This window comes from Passer domesticus, chromosome 2 (assembly GCF_036417665.1).
Source record: "Passer domesticus isolate bPasDom1 chromosome 2, bPasDom1.hap1, whole genome shotgun sequence".
Taxonomy (NCBI): domain Eukaryota; kingdom Metazoa; phylum Chordata; class Aves; order Passeriformes; family Passeridae; genus Passer; species Passer domesticus.
Window position 1 is genome coordinate 5,413,940 of NC_087475.1, and position 18,118 is coordinate 5,432,057.

The 18,118-nt window shown below is 41.3% G+C and overlaps 1 protein-coding gene across 2 annotated transcripts; it reads right to left on the reverse strand.

Annotated features, from left to right (window-relative positions):
- Positions 1-626: 626 nt before the first annotated feature.
- On the reverse strand, positions 627-7,351 carry RSPH1 (radial spoke head component 1). Of its 2 annotated transcripts, XM_064406698.1 has the most exons (9): positions 7,275-7,351; positions 6,861-6,974; positions 6,642-6,747; positions 5,567-5,657; positions 5,199-5,334; positions 4,833-4,904; positions 3,063-3,231; positions 2,548-2,643; positions 627-812 (listed from the first exon to the last, which is right to left on the reverse strand). In XM_064406698.1, exons 1-9 carry the CDS (start codon positions 7,332-7,334, stop codon positions 790-792), a joined length of 867 nt encoding a protein of 288 aa, XP_064262768.1. In that variant the 5' UTR covers positions 7,335-7,351; the 3' UTR covers positions 627-789. The 2 variants fall into 2 exon arrangements, with proteins under 2 accessions (XP_064262768.1, XP_064262773.1); XM_064406703.1 differs by lacking the exon at positions 6,861-6,974 and having other exon boundaries at positions 7,275-7,350.
- Between the last annotated feature and the right edge of the window lie 10,767 nt (positions 7,352-18,118).

Below are 18,118 nucleotides of genomic sequence, written 5' to 3' on the forward strand. Positions count from 1 at the left end.
AAGGAGGATAAATCCCATTCCATGTTTCATTGTGTCCACGGCCTGCAACATCAATTCAAAACTAAGAACTTTCTGAAAACTGTGCTGCATGATTGTTGTTATCAGGAGGAGGTTTGTGATAAAGGGAGAAATTGCATAGTAATCCAAAGTTTCAGATTTATTTCTGTCTCATTCCTTTTCAGGAAGTTCCACTTTGGATTTCAGAGTGCCACCTTGTCACCTTAGTGCTATTTGTGTCCTTTCTCTTCTTTGCCTGCTCTGTTTCTGTCATACTGTCTGTCTTTACCCACGACATCTCCCAGTGAAGGACCCTCACCTGATTTTTTTTCCCAATCCACATGCTAAAACAACCCTTGATTAAGTTATGAAAGCTGGTCATGCAATGTCATTGCAAGATCTTGCTCCACTTGGCTTCCAGCCCTTTCAGAGCTTTGTCTTAAAGGATAGGAACATCTTTTCCTTGCTGGAAACTAAAATTCCAGACCATTTCAGTGTGTGCCATGGACCACAGAGGGGAATAACTCCACACTGGATTTGACACCTCATTACTGGCTACATGGAATAAAGGAAGTTGCTGTGAGAATCTGAGAGTATAAAAAGTCCAAAAATACACATTCCAGACAGAACACTGACAGAAATGTTTATTCAAAGCACCTAGAAATGTTTATTCAAAACATCTTAATACACCCTTTTACAAATAAAAATATTGCTGGCTTACCACACTAAATAATCTACTTAGAAATTTCATTTTTTGTGTCTTTTCCTTTCGTTGTACCCAATTCCTCTGTTTCATCCTCCAAAATCAGTAATTTCTGGGGAGTAGAAGGAAAGAGAGCATAGAGATGCATTTTATTATAAAACACTGCAAAGTAATCCCAGTAATCTAAAACATAACTCTAGAACTCTGCTGTCCACCTCAGGCCTCCTCAGCCACTGCCTTTCATGCCAGTACTTGAATAGAAGTTGTTTACATTGTTTGTCAGCTGGCAGACAGACTCAGTACACCCACACTGACTGCCAGCCAGCCCATATGTAACTCTGAACAGCCAAAAAATGCCTCCTGGTTAGATGACATCACAAGGAATGCAGAACAAAAAAGAGGGAATTTCTGCATGGAAAAAGATGATGGTAAAGGGGCAGGGAATACCAGGCTGCAAAGAAAACAGATTTTGTTATATCTGCTCTTCACAGGATGCATATTTTCTTCAAATCATTCCCTCTTCCTATAACTTAATCTTGCTAAACCTAAAGACAAGGGGAACAATATGTTGCCTCATTAATTATGGATGGAGACCTATGCTGAAAAATGTTTAAAATAATCCAACTCCTTGATTCTGGAAATAAAGAGTTGGATGAAACTGAATCTATCACTTTGCTGCGTTTTCAGGCATTGGCATGCCATATCTGACAGCCACCTGAGCTCATTTGTTCTCAAAAACACCCTAGAAAAGCCACTGGGAAAACCAGAACTGCTTTGTTGTGGTGGGCCAGAAAATTTATTAGAATCAAGTTCAGTCCAAATAGTTATTTGAGTCCAAGGGTCTTTGAGACAAACCAGGCTCAATGCACTTTTGCCAAATCCAAAGCAGAGCTGTAATCTGCTGAGATTTCTGATGGATTTGACCCAAGCCCAGGGACCCTGTAAGATGTCAGTCCCACACACCAGGTCAGCCAGCTGCCTGTTCTGCCCTGAAGCTGGAGAACACCTTCAGAGCTGGTGCTCAGAAAATTAAAAGCAAATAAACTGAAAACTACAAGAGCTGACCTAAATGTTTTGTGTATACCTCCAGGCATTTTCATATGGTTTAAAGTATTTTCTAATCCTTACAGAGAGTAGTTGGCTTGGATTTATTGTAAAATGGACTGATTACAAATAGATAGATTTATCTGATATTTTCATATCAGATAGGCAAGCTTGTAAATTTAAATAATAAATAAAAGAACACAATTGGTTGGAGGCTTATAACCTAAATATGAGTAAACATGGATGCATCCCTGTTGCTGCTTGTAACTGTGTATTTAAAACAGGCTTCTGAAGTGCCTGGAAGAGAACCTGAGCACCTGAATTTCAAATCTCCTTGGTTTGTAGAAGAAACAAACCAACCAAAGACTATTCAAACCAGAAGATATAACAACACCAAATCTTTTTCTTCATATTTGTTTTGCCTGCTTTTGAACTGCACTTGGAAGAATTAAGAATACACAGTTGTATTCGTGAGAGAAAAGTGAAGTGCTCAAAACTCCCAGAACTTCTCAGGATCTGACATATTTTCTCTCATTTTTGTTAAAAAAAATAGTTTGGAAATTCAATCTCTTACAAATTCAGCTCTGCAAATGCTGTCAAGCGTATATGCACAGAAGTGTCACTTTTAATTTGTTCTGTTGCAGTATATGAATTTAACTTCTCACAGTTCACTTCTCCAGAGGACTGCCCTCCTTATGAAAGGCAGAGATTCCCAGCAGCAGCATGGCTTCAGCTGCTTGACATCCACAATGTCAAACCCTGACTGCTAATTAAAGAATGAGCACACATGCCCCATTTCTCACCTTCATCCTCCTGATCTTGATTTACTTCTTCCTCTCTCCTTTCCTCACCTTCCTCTCCTGCATCACTTGCTGGGTGATCCCCACCCTCCTCAGTATCTGAAATACAAGAAATTAGAAATACCAAAGAAAACAAATTTTACAAATTTGTATTCATCCTTTGTTTCCATGTAATAACTCCTAAGTCCTACTGAAGGCTGCAGTTGTTGTTCACATGAGAAATCCCACAAAATCTTCCCTGTTTATAATCAAGTTTGTATAATAAACTATGATACAGAGTTAAATAACTCACAGGCTTCCCAAGACAATTGTATCTCATGCTATGTGAAATAAAACACATAAATACATATTGTGCAGTTTAAAAATGCACTTGGAAATTCCAAACATTCAATACATGGAAAATCACAGGAAAAACAAAACAAAACACAAAAACCCTCTCACATCACTTGATATTAAACCTGTAAAACAATGGTCACCACAGTCAAAACATGGAGTTTCCAGATGTTTCCAGAACAAACCTATAGTTGATAGAATTTTCTCCTCTTCAGCTTCTGCACCTGCTGTTTCTCTGGGGACCAGCAACTCCTCATCATGGGGAGACCAGGGTGTTAATTTGGTAATTTCTGATGCTTTCCATATTGGTTCAAGAGGCAATGGTGGTTCGTCCTCTTCTTCCTCCTCTTTTTCCTAGAAGAGAATTCATGAAATTCCGGATCTCACCCTACAGACAGTAACTAAGATGATGGGTTAGTCTACTAAAACCTCCTTATCTGGAGGTGGAGGAACTTCAGCAGCTGCAAACCTTGGACAAGAACTGCACTTTGAACCCTGATCAAGCCATTTGGCTGTGACTGATGATTGCTACCTGATGCTCTGTCTGGCAGATACTGCACTGTCTGTCTCACACAGAAATAGACTAAAAAACCAGCTGTTTCTGCCTCAGTCTTTGCCTGGAGAGGACATTTGAAAGGATCTAGGAAGGAGTAAGGTTGTGCATAGAGGTTATGGTTTTGAAATGGGAAAATATTTTTAAAATTCAAAAAAATCATGTTTTTTCTACAAATATGAAGGAGTCAATAATTGAATCATTGTCTGTATTATTAGCTAATTTCTTCTTTTTTTTTAATGGGCTTTGTTCTGTAATTACTTCAACTAAAGCAAAAGAGCAAAATTTAATCTTACTTTAGTGACAGCACTGTCCTTTGCTTTAAAAACTCATCTAAGAATTCCCAACTGAACTAATGAAACACATATTACTCTGGATGCTCCTATGAATCTGGCATTTGATTTGAGGATCTCTTGCTTTTAGCCAGAAAAAAAGCAAAACAGTCTCCAAGCTTTGCAAATCTCTATCACAATTTATAAGATTTTGATGATTGTTATTATTTTATCCTTCAGAATGATTGCTGCATCACAGAGTTTTCAAAGAGTGTGTAACAGGAACTAATGTGTCAGACAACAGAGGCAGCAAACTCTAAGATAAAATGTGACCATTTAAAAAAATCAAACAGTAATATTAGAATATATTTCTTCTGTAGCTATTTTTGCACCACATCAAACAGATATGTTTCAAAATATTCATGCATAAAGAGAAAACAGACTTTGATCCCGACCACTTCCTACAATTATTAGAAGCTGTGGATATTAAGCTCCTAACATGACCAGAACAACAATAGGACATATTTCCCAAACATGACCCTGCTGGAAATTACCATTTGTATGCACAGCACCAAGCAGTTCAGAAACACAAAAAATACTGCTCATTGTTTTCTGGTGTTCAGAAGAAAATGCAAAAGAGGTTAAATGTGCACACAAATATATCTATATTCCTCTGTGACTTGAAGCTTTAAATGTTTTGGGAAGGTCCTGATTCTTTTTAAGCAGAAAGGATTCATATCTGCAAGCAGTGCAAAATCACACCTTGTACTTTTCAAAGCTTACACAGTGGAAAACATAAAAAAAACCCCAAAAAATTTAGTTCTTAAAAATGCATGAGTCTCCACCCTTTTTGACTCATAAGATCTACTTTCACATCACTGTCTGTAAGGCATTTTATATATTCCAATATAATATTGGAATATAGCAATAATATAATATAGGAATATAGAAATAATATAATATAATATAATATAATATAATATAATATAATATAATATAATATAATATAATATAATATAATATAATATAATATAATATAATATTTCCATATTGTTGCATATAAAATATATATATTTATATATTCAACAATAGATTTGATTTACTGACTGCTCTTGCACTATTTCTTTTACCTGCACTGGTTGTATGTATTCACCATGCTGTTCACATCCAATATCAAAGATGAATTTGCCACGACCTAAAGGCTGCATAAAACCACAAAAACATCAGGAAACTGAACAGGCAATCCACTCTAAGCAGAGAAATGTAAAATATCCTTTATTACAAATTCCATACAATACTCAATAACACTACAGTTTGAAAGCAACGTTTCAAAGAAACCTGACATTGTGTTCATAAAATAATTCAGTTTCATGTTACACTTATGGTACAGGAAATACTACAAAAGATCAGAAGCCTAGCTTATTATTTTAAGTGGAAATAGGTTATATGAAGGCAATTCCATGCTAACTGTTCAGATGAATAGAAAGCACACTTACCTTTCCATTGAGAAACGTGCCCTTAAATCTGTGGTTTAGGTGGATAAGCTCAGCTGGTCCACTCTGGATTCCATTCACCCAACAACCAACATACTTAGATCCTGTGTCTTTATAGACATATGTTCCTTGCCCATGCCTAGGGAGAAAATAATAATTTTGTTTTATACCAGTGAATATTAAGAATTTAGGCTGTTATAATTAAAGTATTAAAACTGTATTAATTAAGCAGCTGAAACTACTCAAGCTGGACTAAATTGCCAAGGTCACCCCTGGACCTCATTTGCTGCAGTCAGACATGCTCTGAAAATAATGTTTGTATTTTAATGCCACGGGGTGAGCTGAAACATCCCTGTGGGAATGAAACAAACCTCTTGTTGTTAGCCCATTCTCCAGTATAGGTGTCTCCATTTGCATACAGATATTCTCCATAGCCCTGTCTCTGGTCATGCACCCAGTCTCCTTCAAGGACAAAAGGATAAAAGCTGATTTATTTCACTGTGGCCAGTTTGTAACGTTGTCATACAAGTATTAGAGAAGGAAAAGAAAGCTATGGCACTGCTGGGATTCCTCACTATTCCTTACACCACTCTTTACTCTAAAGTAGAGTCCCCCAAAAAAGTTGCTCTTTTTTCATCAGTCTGTTCCTCTCCACAGGTATTTATGGCACTGCCTGACCTCCCTTTCCATTTTTCCATAATGACCTCTCTATTACCATTATGAACACATAACAACCCAGTCCTATCTTTGAATTGGGTAATGTATTACAGCTGCATTAGATATTGTGACATTTCCACATGAATTTAAAGAGGAGCTACTTTAATTTGACTCATTTGATGAAGATGTCCTGTCAGTATTGGGGCACATCTATTCAGAAGGATGCTAGGTTTCTATCTTAATTATTTTTCTAATCAAACTTAAAATAAATTAAAAATATATATATATTCAGTGCATATGCTCCTGCAAGGCAGGATTGGGCTGCTCTTTTTGCTCTCAGCTTTTAGCCCTCACAATGTTAATGTCTTTTCTTTCCTAGCTTAGAAATAATGGGCAAAATATTGTGTTTTGAAACTTAACTGATAGACTCTGATTGTTTCGGGTACTCTCCAGCAAGCAGGGGAACTGTAACTTTCATTACTTCTTCAAACTTCAGATGTCCCAATCCCTAAATAAGGACCCTATTAAGAAACCTATTTTTTTCAGTGATAGACCTAATAAATGTCCTAACCTAAATACCCATAAATAAACCCCAATCTCCTCAGAACTGTTACTAAAAAGAGAATAAGAGGAAAATATCTTGTAGCAATATATCTTGGAATATATATTGTATATTCTTAAAATAAGACATTCTCCAATTCACTCTCTCTTTTCACTTGTGGGGAGAGGTGGAGTGAGGGGGGAATGTGTCCTGTACAGAAATCCTTGCAATTGTATTCACTGCTTTACCTGCATATTTTGATCCATCTGGATAAAAAAAGACACCTTTGCCATGCTTTTTGTTTTCAAGGTAGTTCCCAGTGTAGATGGCACCGTTTTTAAACCTGTAGGTCCCCTGAAACACATTCGGTACAGACGAAACACCCATCAGTTCTCACGGTTGTTTGAATACAGAGCCCAAATAACCCAAGTGCAGAAGCAGAGCCACAGCCAGGCTCGGTGTCCTACGTGTCCGCTCCTCAGGCCACGCTCGTACTGCCCTTCGTAGGTGTCACCATTGGGCAGCCGCGCCTTCCCAAAGCCGTGCCGCTGCCCTTCGCCATCGCGATCGCCCTCGTACTCCTGGCGGGGGGAAAAGGGTTAAAGGGCTGAGCCCGGCACAGCCCAGCTCACCAGGGGCACACAGCTGCTCGAGGAAAGCGGCTCCAGCTCGGCGCCTTCGTGGCACACAGCTGCAAAGCGCGGGCGCGTTGTTCCAGCACGGGACGCCGGGCAGGGGGCACGGCCGCACTCCGAGACCGCCGTGCCCGGCCCGGCCCGCGGGCACCGAGCGGGGCTGCTCCCTTTCCTTCCCCTTCCCTTTCCTTGCCCTTTCCCCTTCCCTTCCCCGCTGCCCTCCCGCTCCTCCCGGGCCTTGCGGACCCCGATGTCTCCCCCGGCCTCCCCGGACTCGTCGCCGTCCTCGGAGCCCAGATCCGACATGGCCGCGGCGTCGCCGTCGCTGTGACAACCGAGCGAGAGCGGGGGGGCCTGCCCGGACACCCCAACCCCGAGCGCCGGGAAATAAAATTTAAAAAAAAATAAAATATATATTTTAAAAAAATTATATATATATATATATACACCAATATAATAACTATTTATATTTATTATTTATATTTTAATGTGTTATCTATCATGTATTAATTATTTATTAATTTATTAACTACATATTTATTATTTTATATTATTTATATATTTATTTATGATAAATATAACCAAAAATAATAAGAAATATAATATTTCTTATAATATTTCTTATTATATAAATCTAATATGTATTTATAATCAAGCTAGTCAATAATAAAGTATTATATTAAATTTAATAATTTATTGTAATACCGTTTAAAAATAAATATTTTAATGACTATAATAATTTATTATAAATAGATATATTCTTTATTACTATTTATATTTATAATAAATAAATATAAAAAATAATTTTAAAATAAACTCTCCAAGCTGCTTGTTAGAAAGGCGGCATTCATGATTTGGCGTTGAAGGAATGTGGGGATGGCCCCCATAACATGCATATCAGTCATCAAAATGCTTATTTATTTATACCTTTTGGCAAAGAGATTAATGTTCATTAGCTTACAATTCACAGAGTTCTCTTCATTAATTAGTATTCTGTCTTCTATTTGTTATTGATTTCTCGCTTCTCATGCTAATTAGTCTGCATTTTTCAGTCTTTTTATCATCTTTTTCCCAGATAGGGCATCTCTGCTTTATGTAATGTGGTTTATAACTTCTGTTCAGCTCTCAACAATAAATTTCCCTCCCAGGCTCTGCTAACTTCCTTCTCCAGGTCTGTCAGCACAAAGTATGTCAAATCCTAAACTCTTAATTGGTTTTTCCAACACATGGACATCACCCAGAGTTTGCCCATCAACTGTTAACTATTTCAGAGATTTAAGCTCTTCTCAACATTTCCCCCCACTGCTGCCCAGGCTCATTTCAAAACAGTGCCAGACTCTGTTCAGTGGCTCCCAGCATCAGGATGAGGAGCAATGGCCATGAAATAAAACACAAGACGTTCCACCTCAACATAGGGAAGAATTTCTTTATGTGGAAGGTGGCAGAGCTCTGGAACAGCTGCCCAGGGAGGGCACGGAGTTCCCTCTTGGAGACATTCCAAACCCACCTGGATGTGTCCTGTGTCACTGCTCTGGGTGACCCTGCCTTGGCAGGAGCTGGACTGGGCGATCTCCAGGGGTCACTCCAACCCTCTGCCTCTTCCCCTCAGCTTTTCCCAGCCAGTGCCTTTTGTGTGTTGATACTGGTGACATCTGGGACGTCACCTGAGACCCCCTCAGCCTTCTGAGACCAGTTCAGCTGGTCTGGCCTGAAAACAACATTTTAGATTTTAAACCCATTCCTCCACCTAGATCCTTTCATTTTTGGGTGTGTTTATTGATGTTCAGAAGTACCAGTCCACTTTTTGTTTTCTCTCATACAGGAGTCAGGCAAATCACCTCTCCATCACTTTGCACAGTAATTTAATGGCCAAGGATTCACAAGAGGAGCCAGACAAGGATATGCTTGATGAAAAGCCATGAGCTAGACAAGCACTGGGCAGAGCAGGTGATGCTTCTGAGGTAGACAGGATTGGCAAGTGGCTGGAAAATGGGTGCAGGTCACCTTCTGACCTAAATCAAAGCTCCACCACACAAACCAGAAGAAAAACAGGGTCATCACTCTACAAAGATGCACCACATTCAGGTGGGTTTCCTCCTTTTCATAAGCAGGAATCTAAATAGCCAGTATTTAAATAATGTGTGAATAGTAATAAGGTGTCACTTCTGTGGCAAGTCTCTTTTTGGCTTCAGATGGGTAAAGAAGAAAAAGGAAGAGACTATTGCTAAATACCTCTGTGTTCATAGGAACCCTTCCAGCTTCTGAGTTAACGTCCAGTTTCTCTTTTGACAGCACTTTGCCTTTGTAGCAGTTAAGAATGCTGAAATTAACTTTTGTTAGCTGGCAGAGCATTATACACGTGTTGACTCCAAACTGTATGCTTATTTCTCTTTCCTGCACACTCCCAGCATTTGACTAGGGAAGCCTAATTTGCATAATGTACTGTTAATAAGCAATTGCAGAATATGCAAACCACTGCTCTGCTCAGGTCCTGCAGAGCTGACATGAGTGCACATCTTGGTGATGCCTCTGTTTCTCCCTTGCACCTAAATTCTTTTAGCTATGATAAGGTAATGTCTCTAATTATAAAAGTGCTCAGTTGGTCTGTAATGCCAAATTAATTCTAAGCACACACTGAGGCTCAGAGTGGCAAGGGAATTAATGTTTGGAATGCATAGGGAGGTGCTCCTGGTTAAACTCGAGGACAAAAATAACCAGACGTGTCTTTTGGCCTGGAAGGTGACGTGGCTCAGGGAACAGCTGTGACACAAACAGGAAGCAGTGACAAGACATCAGAGCCACTCCCCTGGATGACCACTAATAATGATCATTAACTGCTCTTGCTTATTGTTGCAGAGTTCTGAATACGGAAAAGTGTCTGAAGCAGCTCAGTTTTCTTGAGAAGCAGCCAAGAACTCTTTCTTTATAGAATTTAAAGTGCTCAACTCCCAGAAGTGGCAGATAGAATAAATGTCTTTACAACAGGATCATTTTACTTAAATGAGGGAGGCATCATTTAAAGTTTTCTATACCTAGAAACTGTCTTGTGAGGACAGCTACAGCTTCTATAAAATTAATGACAAGAAGAATTTATTTTGTAGTTTCTTGTCTTCTAGTTGAATTTGGACACATTTCAATGTCAGATTAAAGTTCAGCTTCAGGTATGTCACTGTTGAAAGGAGGTCTGCTATCATCCTTATTTCCCTGTTCTTTTCCCTTTTCTATCAAAGGAGCAATATTCCTAAGGTCCTGCTGATCTTGTATGCAAATTTCATTTGTCCAAAGTCCCGAGAGGGTAATTTGTGCTGATTACCTGCTCTGCCCTTGCTGCTGGCTGAGCTGGCAGCTGCCAGCACTGCCAGTCACCCTGGCAGGGACAGCAGAAGCTGCCACAGCTGTGAGTGACCCTGAGGAAGCTCCTGGTTTGAGTTTGACAGAAGCCCCACAGGGAGCTCCACTAAAACCCAAAGCCATTGCTGCCAGAGGTGCTTAAAAACAGAGGGAAGGAACAACAACACAAGGAAGGAAATGCTGGAATGAAGATGTCAGAAGGTGCCTCCTGTGGGAGAGGACAGCCCTGGATGTCCTTTTATCCTGCCTTGTAGGTCCTCACTTTGATTTGAAGCTCATCTTTTGGTTTTCAGCTCTTCTGCAGAGAGAAATGGCCAAAAAGCACTTTTAAGGCCAGTTATGCTCCTGTTTCTCCTTGGAGTTTACTCTCTCTTAGAAGGGGGAGACTTTTGCAGTTCAGGGATTTTGCAGGGAAAATGCTGCTGTGCCAGGCCTGTGAAACAACCCGAACACTTCCTTCCAGCACTGACCAAGCTCTGAAAACACACAATGAACATTCAAAACTACAGGACTATTTGTTGACCTCTGTGTTTCAATCAGTGACCTGCTTCAAAGGGGTGATAAAAATACAGCAGGGTGCACACAGAGCCTCTGATATGGTAAAGACAGGATGCTGCTTAATTCCCACTCAGTGCACTTGGGAATTCCTGCCCTCAGGAGCTCACTGATCTCTGCCCCTGTCCCACCATGCATCCTTCTTCCAGGGGCAGTGCCTCGTGGGCCAGCTCTTCCCCACCCTGCCAGCAGTGGGGCTCTAGGAGCTGCCTTTTCATCTGCTGCCACCAAAATTAACAGGATGAGTGGAGATAATTTGCCTGACTCACAGGCTGGTTTCCTCACTTCTCACATTACTCAGTCATTCCTGACAGTTGGTGACTCTGGAGGGCCAGTCCTTGGCACTGAAGTCAGCTTGAGTTTTGCTCTGGGCTCAGTTGGAGATGCAGGTGATTCTTCATTGCTTTTGGTAGGGCAGACCTGAGCGGGATTAAGTCTTTTGACAAGACTTTAAAGAACAGAAATCTGCAAGGAAATATTTTTTTCCCTCTTAGAAGACAGTAATTTCCATTTTTCTCCTAATAAAAGTGTAATGCATGGCTGGTAACAGATGTTAGCAAAGTGTCAACAGGAGCTGTCAGGAAAAATTTAATGAAATGAGATCTGTTTCTCCTGACACTTAAATATAAACCTGATTGTTTTCAACAGCCTTTTTGGAGGAAAAATGTGGGATTGGGGAATTGAACTAATATCCTAACGGGAGTTCTTCTTTGGGAATATACATTTCAGGTCTTTTTAATATTCTGCAATGTCATCAGGCACAATTTCAATATTTTCTGAGATAATGGGAACAAACAGTGGACAAAGTGGAATTTACTTTCTCCAAGTTCCACATACTGGGGTTTTTTAATCCAATTGAGAATTAAGCAAGATTCTGAAGTGCCAGAATCCTTTGGAAAATGGGAACTTCTCTCCACACAGCTCTTTTTAAGCTCTTTACAGGCAAAATGAAATCTGCTTACTCTGTGTGTATGCCAAGTAAAGATAGCCTATTTTGTGCTTATAACTAAGTCAGAAGAACAAGCAAATGACCCTTCTAGCCACTCAGTTTACAACTGCCTCCTCCAAGTACAATTAACATTGCATATCCTGAAGGCAGGACAATTCAAAAACCTAAGTTTGTGTGAAAGCCATTCTTGAAATACAGATAATGCTTTTTTTTGTCTCTTGACTAAATATGACCTTTCATTTCCCCCCTCCAGATTATCCAAGGGAAAGTGTTCTGGTGTATTTATATCCTGCCTCCCATTTCTCTGACCTCACTGCTCAATTTGAAGTATTCCATTCCAGTCTGCATTCCATTCTTCAGACATCTGGGAAAATTGTCAGGTTTTTCTTTTTACCTAAGGGGTCTCCCTTTTCACTAAAGTGCAGTGGGGCCATACAGAAGTCCCTTTGGTCCTATTTAGGAAATTGCTGCTGATGTCTTTTCTCAAGACTTTGACAACAGTCAACCTTGCTAGTGAGGCCAAGAAAGCAGTTGGCATTCATGAGATTAAAAAAAAAATCTTATGGTCAGTATACGAATAAAGCAGCACCAATATTATGATTTTATCTATTTTTCTGTGGAAGTGTTTTTGGGTTTGGTTGGGGTTTTTTGGTTTTTGTTTTATTTTGTTTTGTTTTGTTGGTTTTTTTTTTTTTTTGCATTAAATAAAACTCCAAGCTTAAGCTTCTTTATTCAGGCAGAGCTTGTAATGACATAAAGCTCAAGCAGCCCAATCCTTTTGTCTATACCCCCTGAAGTCCTAATCTGATAATTCAGAATTAATTCAATAGAAATAATGAAATGATTGAGGTAGATGGGGCTAATTTGCTGTCTCCTCATGCCTGTCAGCTCAAATACTTTCCAACATCCTCTTCTTATTCATGACTTGCAAGACAATTGCTTTAATGTAAGCTCTGATCTGTTTTTTATTTTACCATGGTTCTGGTATTTGATTTCTGCTACAATATGCCTCAGTGTTCCCTTCTTATCTAACTACCCTTCAGTGATCAAGTCTGCAAGCAAGGAGAAAGGAAATCTGCCAGCAGCCTACCTGCCCAATTCACTCTCTTTACTCCTCAGCAATTGTTTCTGTAGCCATATCTTGCACTTCCACCCAGTTCTCCAGGAAATCTAAGAGTAGAAATAAGGGCAAAATAACAAGAAAAACAATCCCATTTCCTGCAGGAAGCAGAATTAAATTCTTCAAGGTAAGTTTCCTCAAAATATATTCACATTTTGTAACAGACCATGGTCTACATGGTGTTTCACAGATTCCATCTATAATAATACAGCTTGGTTGTGTTTTGGCTTTGGTTGTGTTTTTGTTTTAAATTCTGCATTCTCAGAACATTCTTGTTCATTTTTCTGTGAGCAGGTGGCTGAAGGTGTGAGAGCTGCTCCAGGAACCTCCATCCCTGTCCAGCAGCCACTGATCCCAGCCCACATGCAGCCACTCTGCCCAGGGCTCCCTTCAGCAGATCTCCAAAAAACCCCACTGCTGCTACAGCCACTTTTTAAACAGATGCTTCCTTAGACAGCATGAGGTGGTTTAATCATCCCTCTCTCCAGCCCTCTGGAAAGCCTTGGGAAGAGTCAGAGCAGGCAGAGCCCAATAGACAACTCCCAGATTTCAAATAAATGCTGTTATTTCTAATTGTCTCCTCCAGGCTGACCAGTATCTCTCTTTATGTAGGCATTTTTTCACAGTTTTACTGCCCCTCCCTGCCCATGTTCCACATGTTACAGGGTGTTTTCTTCACAAGTCATCTTTAGTACTCAGGCACTGCCCTGCTTTGCTGGGGAAAAGCCTGTGCTGGCCCAGTGGTCTCTGCTGATGTCTTTTCCTAAAGCTCCCAGCTGCTGATTCCCACTGGATTTCTGGCAATGAAAGTACCAGTGTGGAAATTCTGTGGTCATGTTAGTGTGGCACTGAGCCAGCACTAGAATTTCCCAACAGGCAGGACATAATGTGCAAACTCAGCTCGACAGCTTCCAGCCCCTCCAAGTGCCCATCTACTCCCAAACACACAGGCACATCCTTCAAAGCCTCTCTTTTTTTTGGCTCCTTTGGATTTTTATTTTTTTTTTGTCTGCCAAAGCTCGATGGCAGGTTATATCTGGATTGCACCCAGTGCTGATGTCAACAGCTTATACAATATTCCAGCTGCTCTGTTGGGAAAACAAAGCATGCAAAACTAATAAAGGCAACCAAAAATTGTGATTATATCAATTCTCAGAATCCTGCTACTCGTCAGGAATAAAGTCTAAGTAAATATCAATTTTTAGATAGTCAAATACTATTTAACAACCCATTATTATGTAAATAAGTTATGAAATTTTTTATTCCCCTAAGACAAAGTGATCACTCTGTGGCCAAACAGAACCGTATTTTCCAACTGTGCAATTATGAATCATAAAAGATATTTTTAATGCAATTTACTGGAAAGAAAATGAGTACTTTAATCAGTTAAGGGATGCAATAGTTGGCATCCAGACCTCTGCTGAGCCAACATCACCTATTCAGTGAAGGAAAGACGACACTGACATCCACTGACTTCAGTGTTTTGCTTTGTCTGGACTTGAGGAGTTAAAAGCACCACTTGTGAAAGTAAAATTTAACTGTCAACTGGGAAATTAGATTCTCTCTTCTGAGAAAAGCACATCACAAGCACATGAAAGCATCTGCCAACTCATACACCTTTACTTCTGTTTGCTTTTGCAGACAAGAACTCGTCCTTTTCTATTTCCTCTGGTATGAACATTGCCAGGGCTTAACAAGCCAAACCGCTGCCACACTTTGTACCCAACACAACAATTTCCTGGACCAAACCCTTCATTTGTGCTTCCTTCTGGAAAGCAACTTGCAAAGCGTGATTTCTGTTTGTTTTTTCAGTGAGGCTCTAGATTACACATGTTATTTTAAACCTTGTGGGTGTGTGTTCTGTTTTTTTAACCACTTAGATCTCCTTTTATCTCTGCCCAACCTCTGGCCCCTCTGTGAGGTTGTTGTGCAACCACCAGCAGAGCTCCTGCTGCTGCCTCTCCCTGCATTCCTACTTATTTCATGGCTTCTGGCAGTTGTAGCTGCTGGTGACCCACGCTGGCATAGCAGAGACAGCAGCTGTGCCAAGTGTGGCAGCCAGCAGGTTTCAGGGATGCCAGGGGAATGGATTACAGGAAACATTTATTTGAATGGGAGATGCAGTTTCTACCTTAAGTATGAAAAATATCAGGGTTTTCTGGGGCTGTTTGGATCAGGCTTTTTGCAAGCTGCTTGTAACAGAATAGTAAGACACTCAGGCAAGGTTAAATTCTTTAAGGAATTTAAAAAGGGCCAAAGTAACAGCAATTTTAAACAAAATGAGGATTTCACATGATGATAAATAGCTGTTGTAATAACTTGGGATGGCTAACCATGTATACAGATGCACTGTGATGGGTCTGACCTTTTCTGCTGTAAGAAGACAAATATTTTTTGTGTGTGTGTGTCTGTGCACCAGCCTGAATAGACAGTGCCTGGATTCCTTCTGGTGTTTGTGCAGAAGTGCAGCCACATGACTCATGAAAATCATCTCCTCAGAAGGTAAGACTGGTGGTAATCAAGAGCAGTGCATTAACTTTCCAAGTAGGACATTTGTAGCATTTAGAGAAATGTTTTGGGTTTTTTTTAATCTCTGATTCACTACTTAGAAATCTCAGCAAGAAAGACGTAATCAGTATTTGCCACCAACAAGCTTTAAAGCAGCAGATTTTACAGCACCCACCTGTGTTTGCAATGGTTCAGATAACACTCTGAGACCCTGATTCTGCAAATGTGAAAATAAGGGTGAAGGAGAAGGAAAGGTGCCCTGGGATCCTGGAGCAAAGCTGAGCATATGTCTAAGTGTTTGACATGTGGGGCCTAAGGAGCATCACACCACAGTCTGAGTTTCTTTTCTTGGTGTTCCCAGCACAGGCAGTGCAAGATGAGAGGGAAAAGAGAACAACATCAGACACTTCAGTAAGGCCTTAAGGGGGTCATTTGTCAGGAATGTGGTGCTCTGCAAGGGACAGACTTTCACAGATAAACTGAAACCTGTAACTTTGAGGTAACTTTAGCAGCTATTCAGTCTTGGATGAAGGAAATAGCACAGGGGTTTTTGCTCTGGTGAGGTGGCCATGATGAAGAAATACACCTGCAGCAGGAAGTTTGTATTTATATAAATAAATTGACCTTTGATATAGGGTTTCTGAAACACTACAGGATCAGGAAACCAGGAGACAACTAAAGTAAATGCATTCTTTCTTCTTTAATGAAGTCCTGCTGAATGTTTCCCTCGGCTTTCAGATGATCTGTGAACGTTTGGCACCAGAAATACCTTCATGTGTCTTGAAATAAATAGGGCAGGAGATCTTTCTCGTTTTTAATGCCTTTATTAAAACTCAGCTCAGGTGGGGAGAACCGATGGGACACACACACACACACACCCTGCTGCTGCTCCAGGAGTGACACGGAGGAGGAGGAGGATGATGCAGCTGTGTCCCTGGTGTGCAGGCAGAGCTGGGGCTTCTGTCCTCACAAGAGCACCAGGAGATTCCCCTTTTTCAGTCTGACATTCAAGGTCCTCCCTCCAGCTGACATCCTTTTAGGTTAGGGTGAGAGGTAAAAAGGATTTTAGCAGACACTGGATTCAGTTTCTCACCTCTAGACATCACTTAGATCTCTTAATTCCATGGTGGCTCTTTGCTTTAGGGGTTTTTCCTGCTAGATTTGGTGAGGTGTTTCCACATTTGCATACCAGCCCCGATGTCACCTCCTCCTCACAGTCCCAGGTGCCATTTTCCAGGAAGCAGCAGGGTGATACCTGACGAAGAGGGATTTCTAACCATCAACAACAGGTAATTAAAGAAAAACTATTAACAACAGGTGATTACAACATGAAATTATTAAAACATATAGTTAAAACTCCAACTTAGCAGCAATTGGTTTAACTTGTTAACTCTGCAACTTTTAAAAAAATGGACAACTTTTCTACTCACAACATGTCTGCCAGTGCTGCAGGGAAGCACCTGTGCACGCCTGCCCAGGCTGGGGCTGCCTGCCTGGGGATCCCACTGCAGAGCCGGGCACTGCAGAGGGGTCCAGCCACCACTCTGGAGCACCTGGAGTGCAAGAGGCTGCTGGGGTGACAGATGGGGACAGCAGGTACAAGGGAGCATCTTTTCCCTCTCTGGCAGGACAGGGGTGAGCTGGGGCCCTGCCAGGGGCAGCAGTTCACAATCACAGGATGGTCAGGCTGGAAGGGACCACAGTGAGTCACAGATCCAACCTCCCTGGTGGACGTGGCACAGGAATGTGTCTGGATGGTTCTGGAGTATCTCCAGCAAGGGAGGGTCCACGCCCTCTCTGGACAATCTGTCCCAGTGCTCAGTCACTGTTCAGGTGGAGCTTCCTGGGCATCAGTTCCTGCCCATTCCTCTTGTCCTGTTGCTCAGCATCAACAGAGTCTAGATCCATCCTCTTGGCACACTTCTTTAGATATTTATACACATTAATGAGGTCCCCTTAGAGTTATCTCCTTAGAGGCTGAACAGCCCCAGTTCCCACAGCCTTTCCTCATCTCAGAGATGCTCCAGTCCGTTCATCAACAGCCCCAGCTCCCACAGCCTTTCCTCATCATAGAGATGCTCCAGTCCCTTTATCTTTGAGGCTGAACAGCCCCAGTTCCCACAGCCTTTCCTCATCACAGAGATGCTCCAGTCCCTTCATCAACAGCACCAATTCCCACAGCCTTTCCTCATCATAGAGATGTTCCAGTCCCTTTATCTTTGAGGCTGAACAGCCCCAGTTCCCACAGCCTTTCCTCAACAGAGATGCTCCAGTCCCTTCATCCACAGCCCAAATTCCCACAGCCTTTCCTCATCATAGAGATGCTCCAGTCCCTTTATCTTTGAGGCTGAACAGCCCCAGTTCCCACAGCCTTTCCTCATCACAGAGATGCTCCAGTCCCTTCATGTACAGCCCAAATTCCCACAGCTTTTCCTCAACAGAGATGTTCCAGTCCCTTCATCTACAGCCCCAGTTCCCACAGCCTTTCCTCATCTCAGAGATGCTCCAGTCCCTTCATCAACAGCCCCAATTCCCACAGCCTTTCCTCATCACAGAGATGCTCCAGTCACTTTATCTTCACGGCCTCCGCTAGACCCGCTGCAGGAG

Coding starts and splice junctions, on each gene's coding strand:
- RSPH1 (XM_064406698.1), bottom strand. CDS start 7,334: ATGTCGGATCTGGGCTCCGAGGACGGCGACGAGTCCGGGGAGGCCGGG. Junction 6,748..6,860: donor GTGGCCTGAGGAGCGGACAC/GTAGGACACCGA, acceptor AATGTGTTTCAG/GGGACCTACAGGTTTAAAAA. Junction 5,658..6,641: donor AGATGGATCAAAATATGCAG/GTAAAGCAGTGA, acceptor TTGTCCTTGAAG/GAGACTGGGTGCATGACCAG.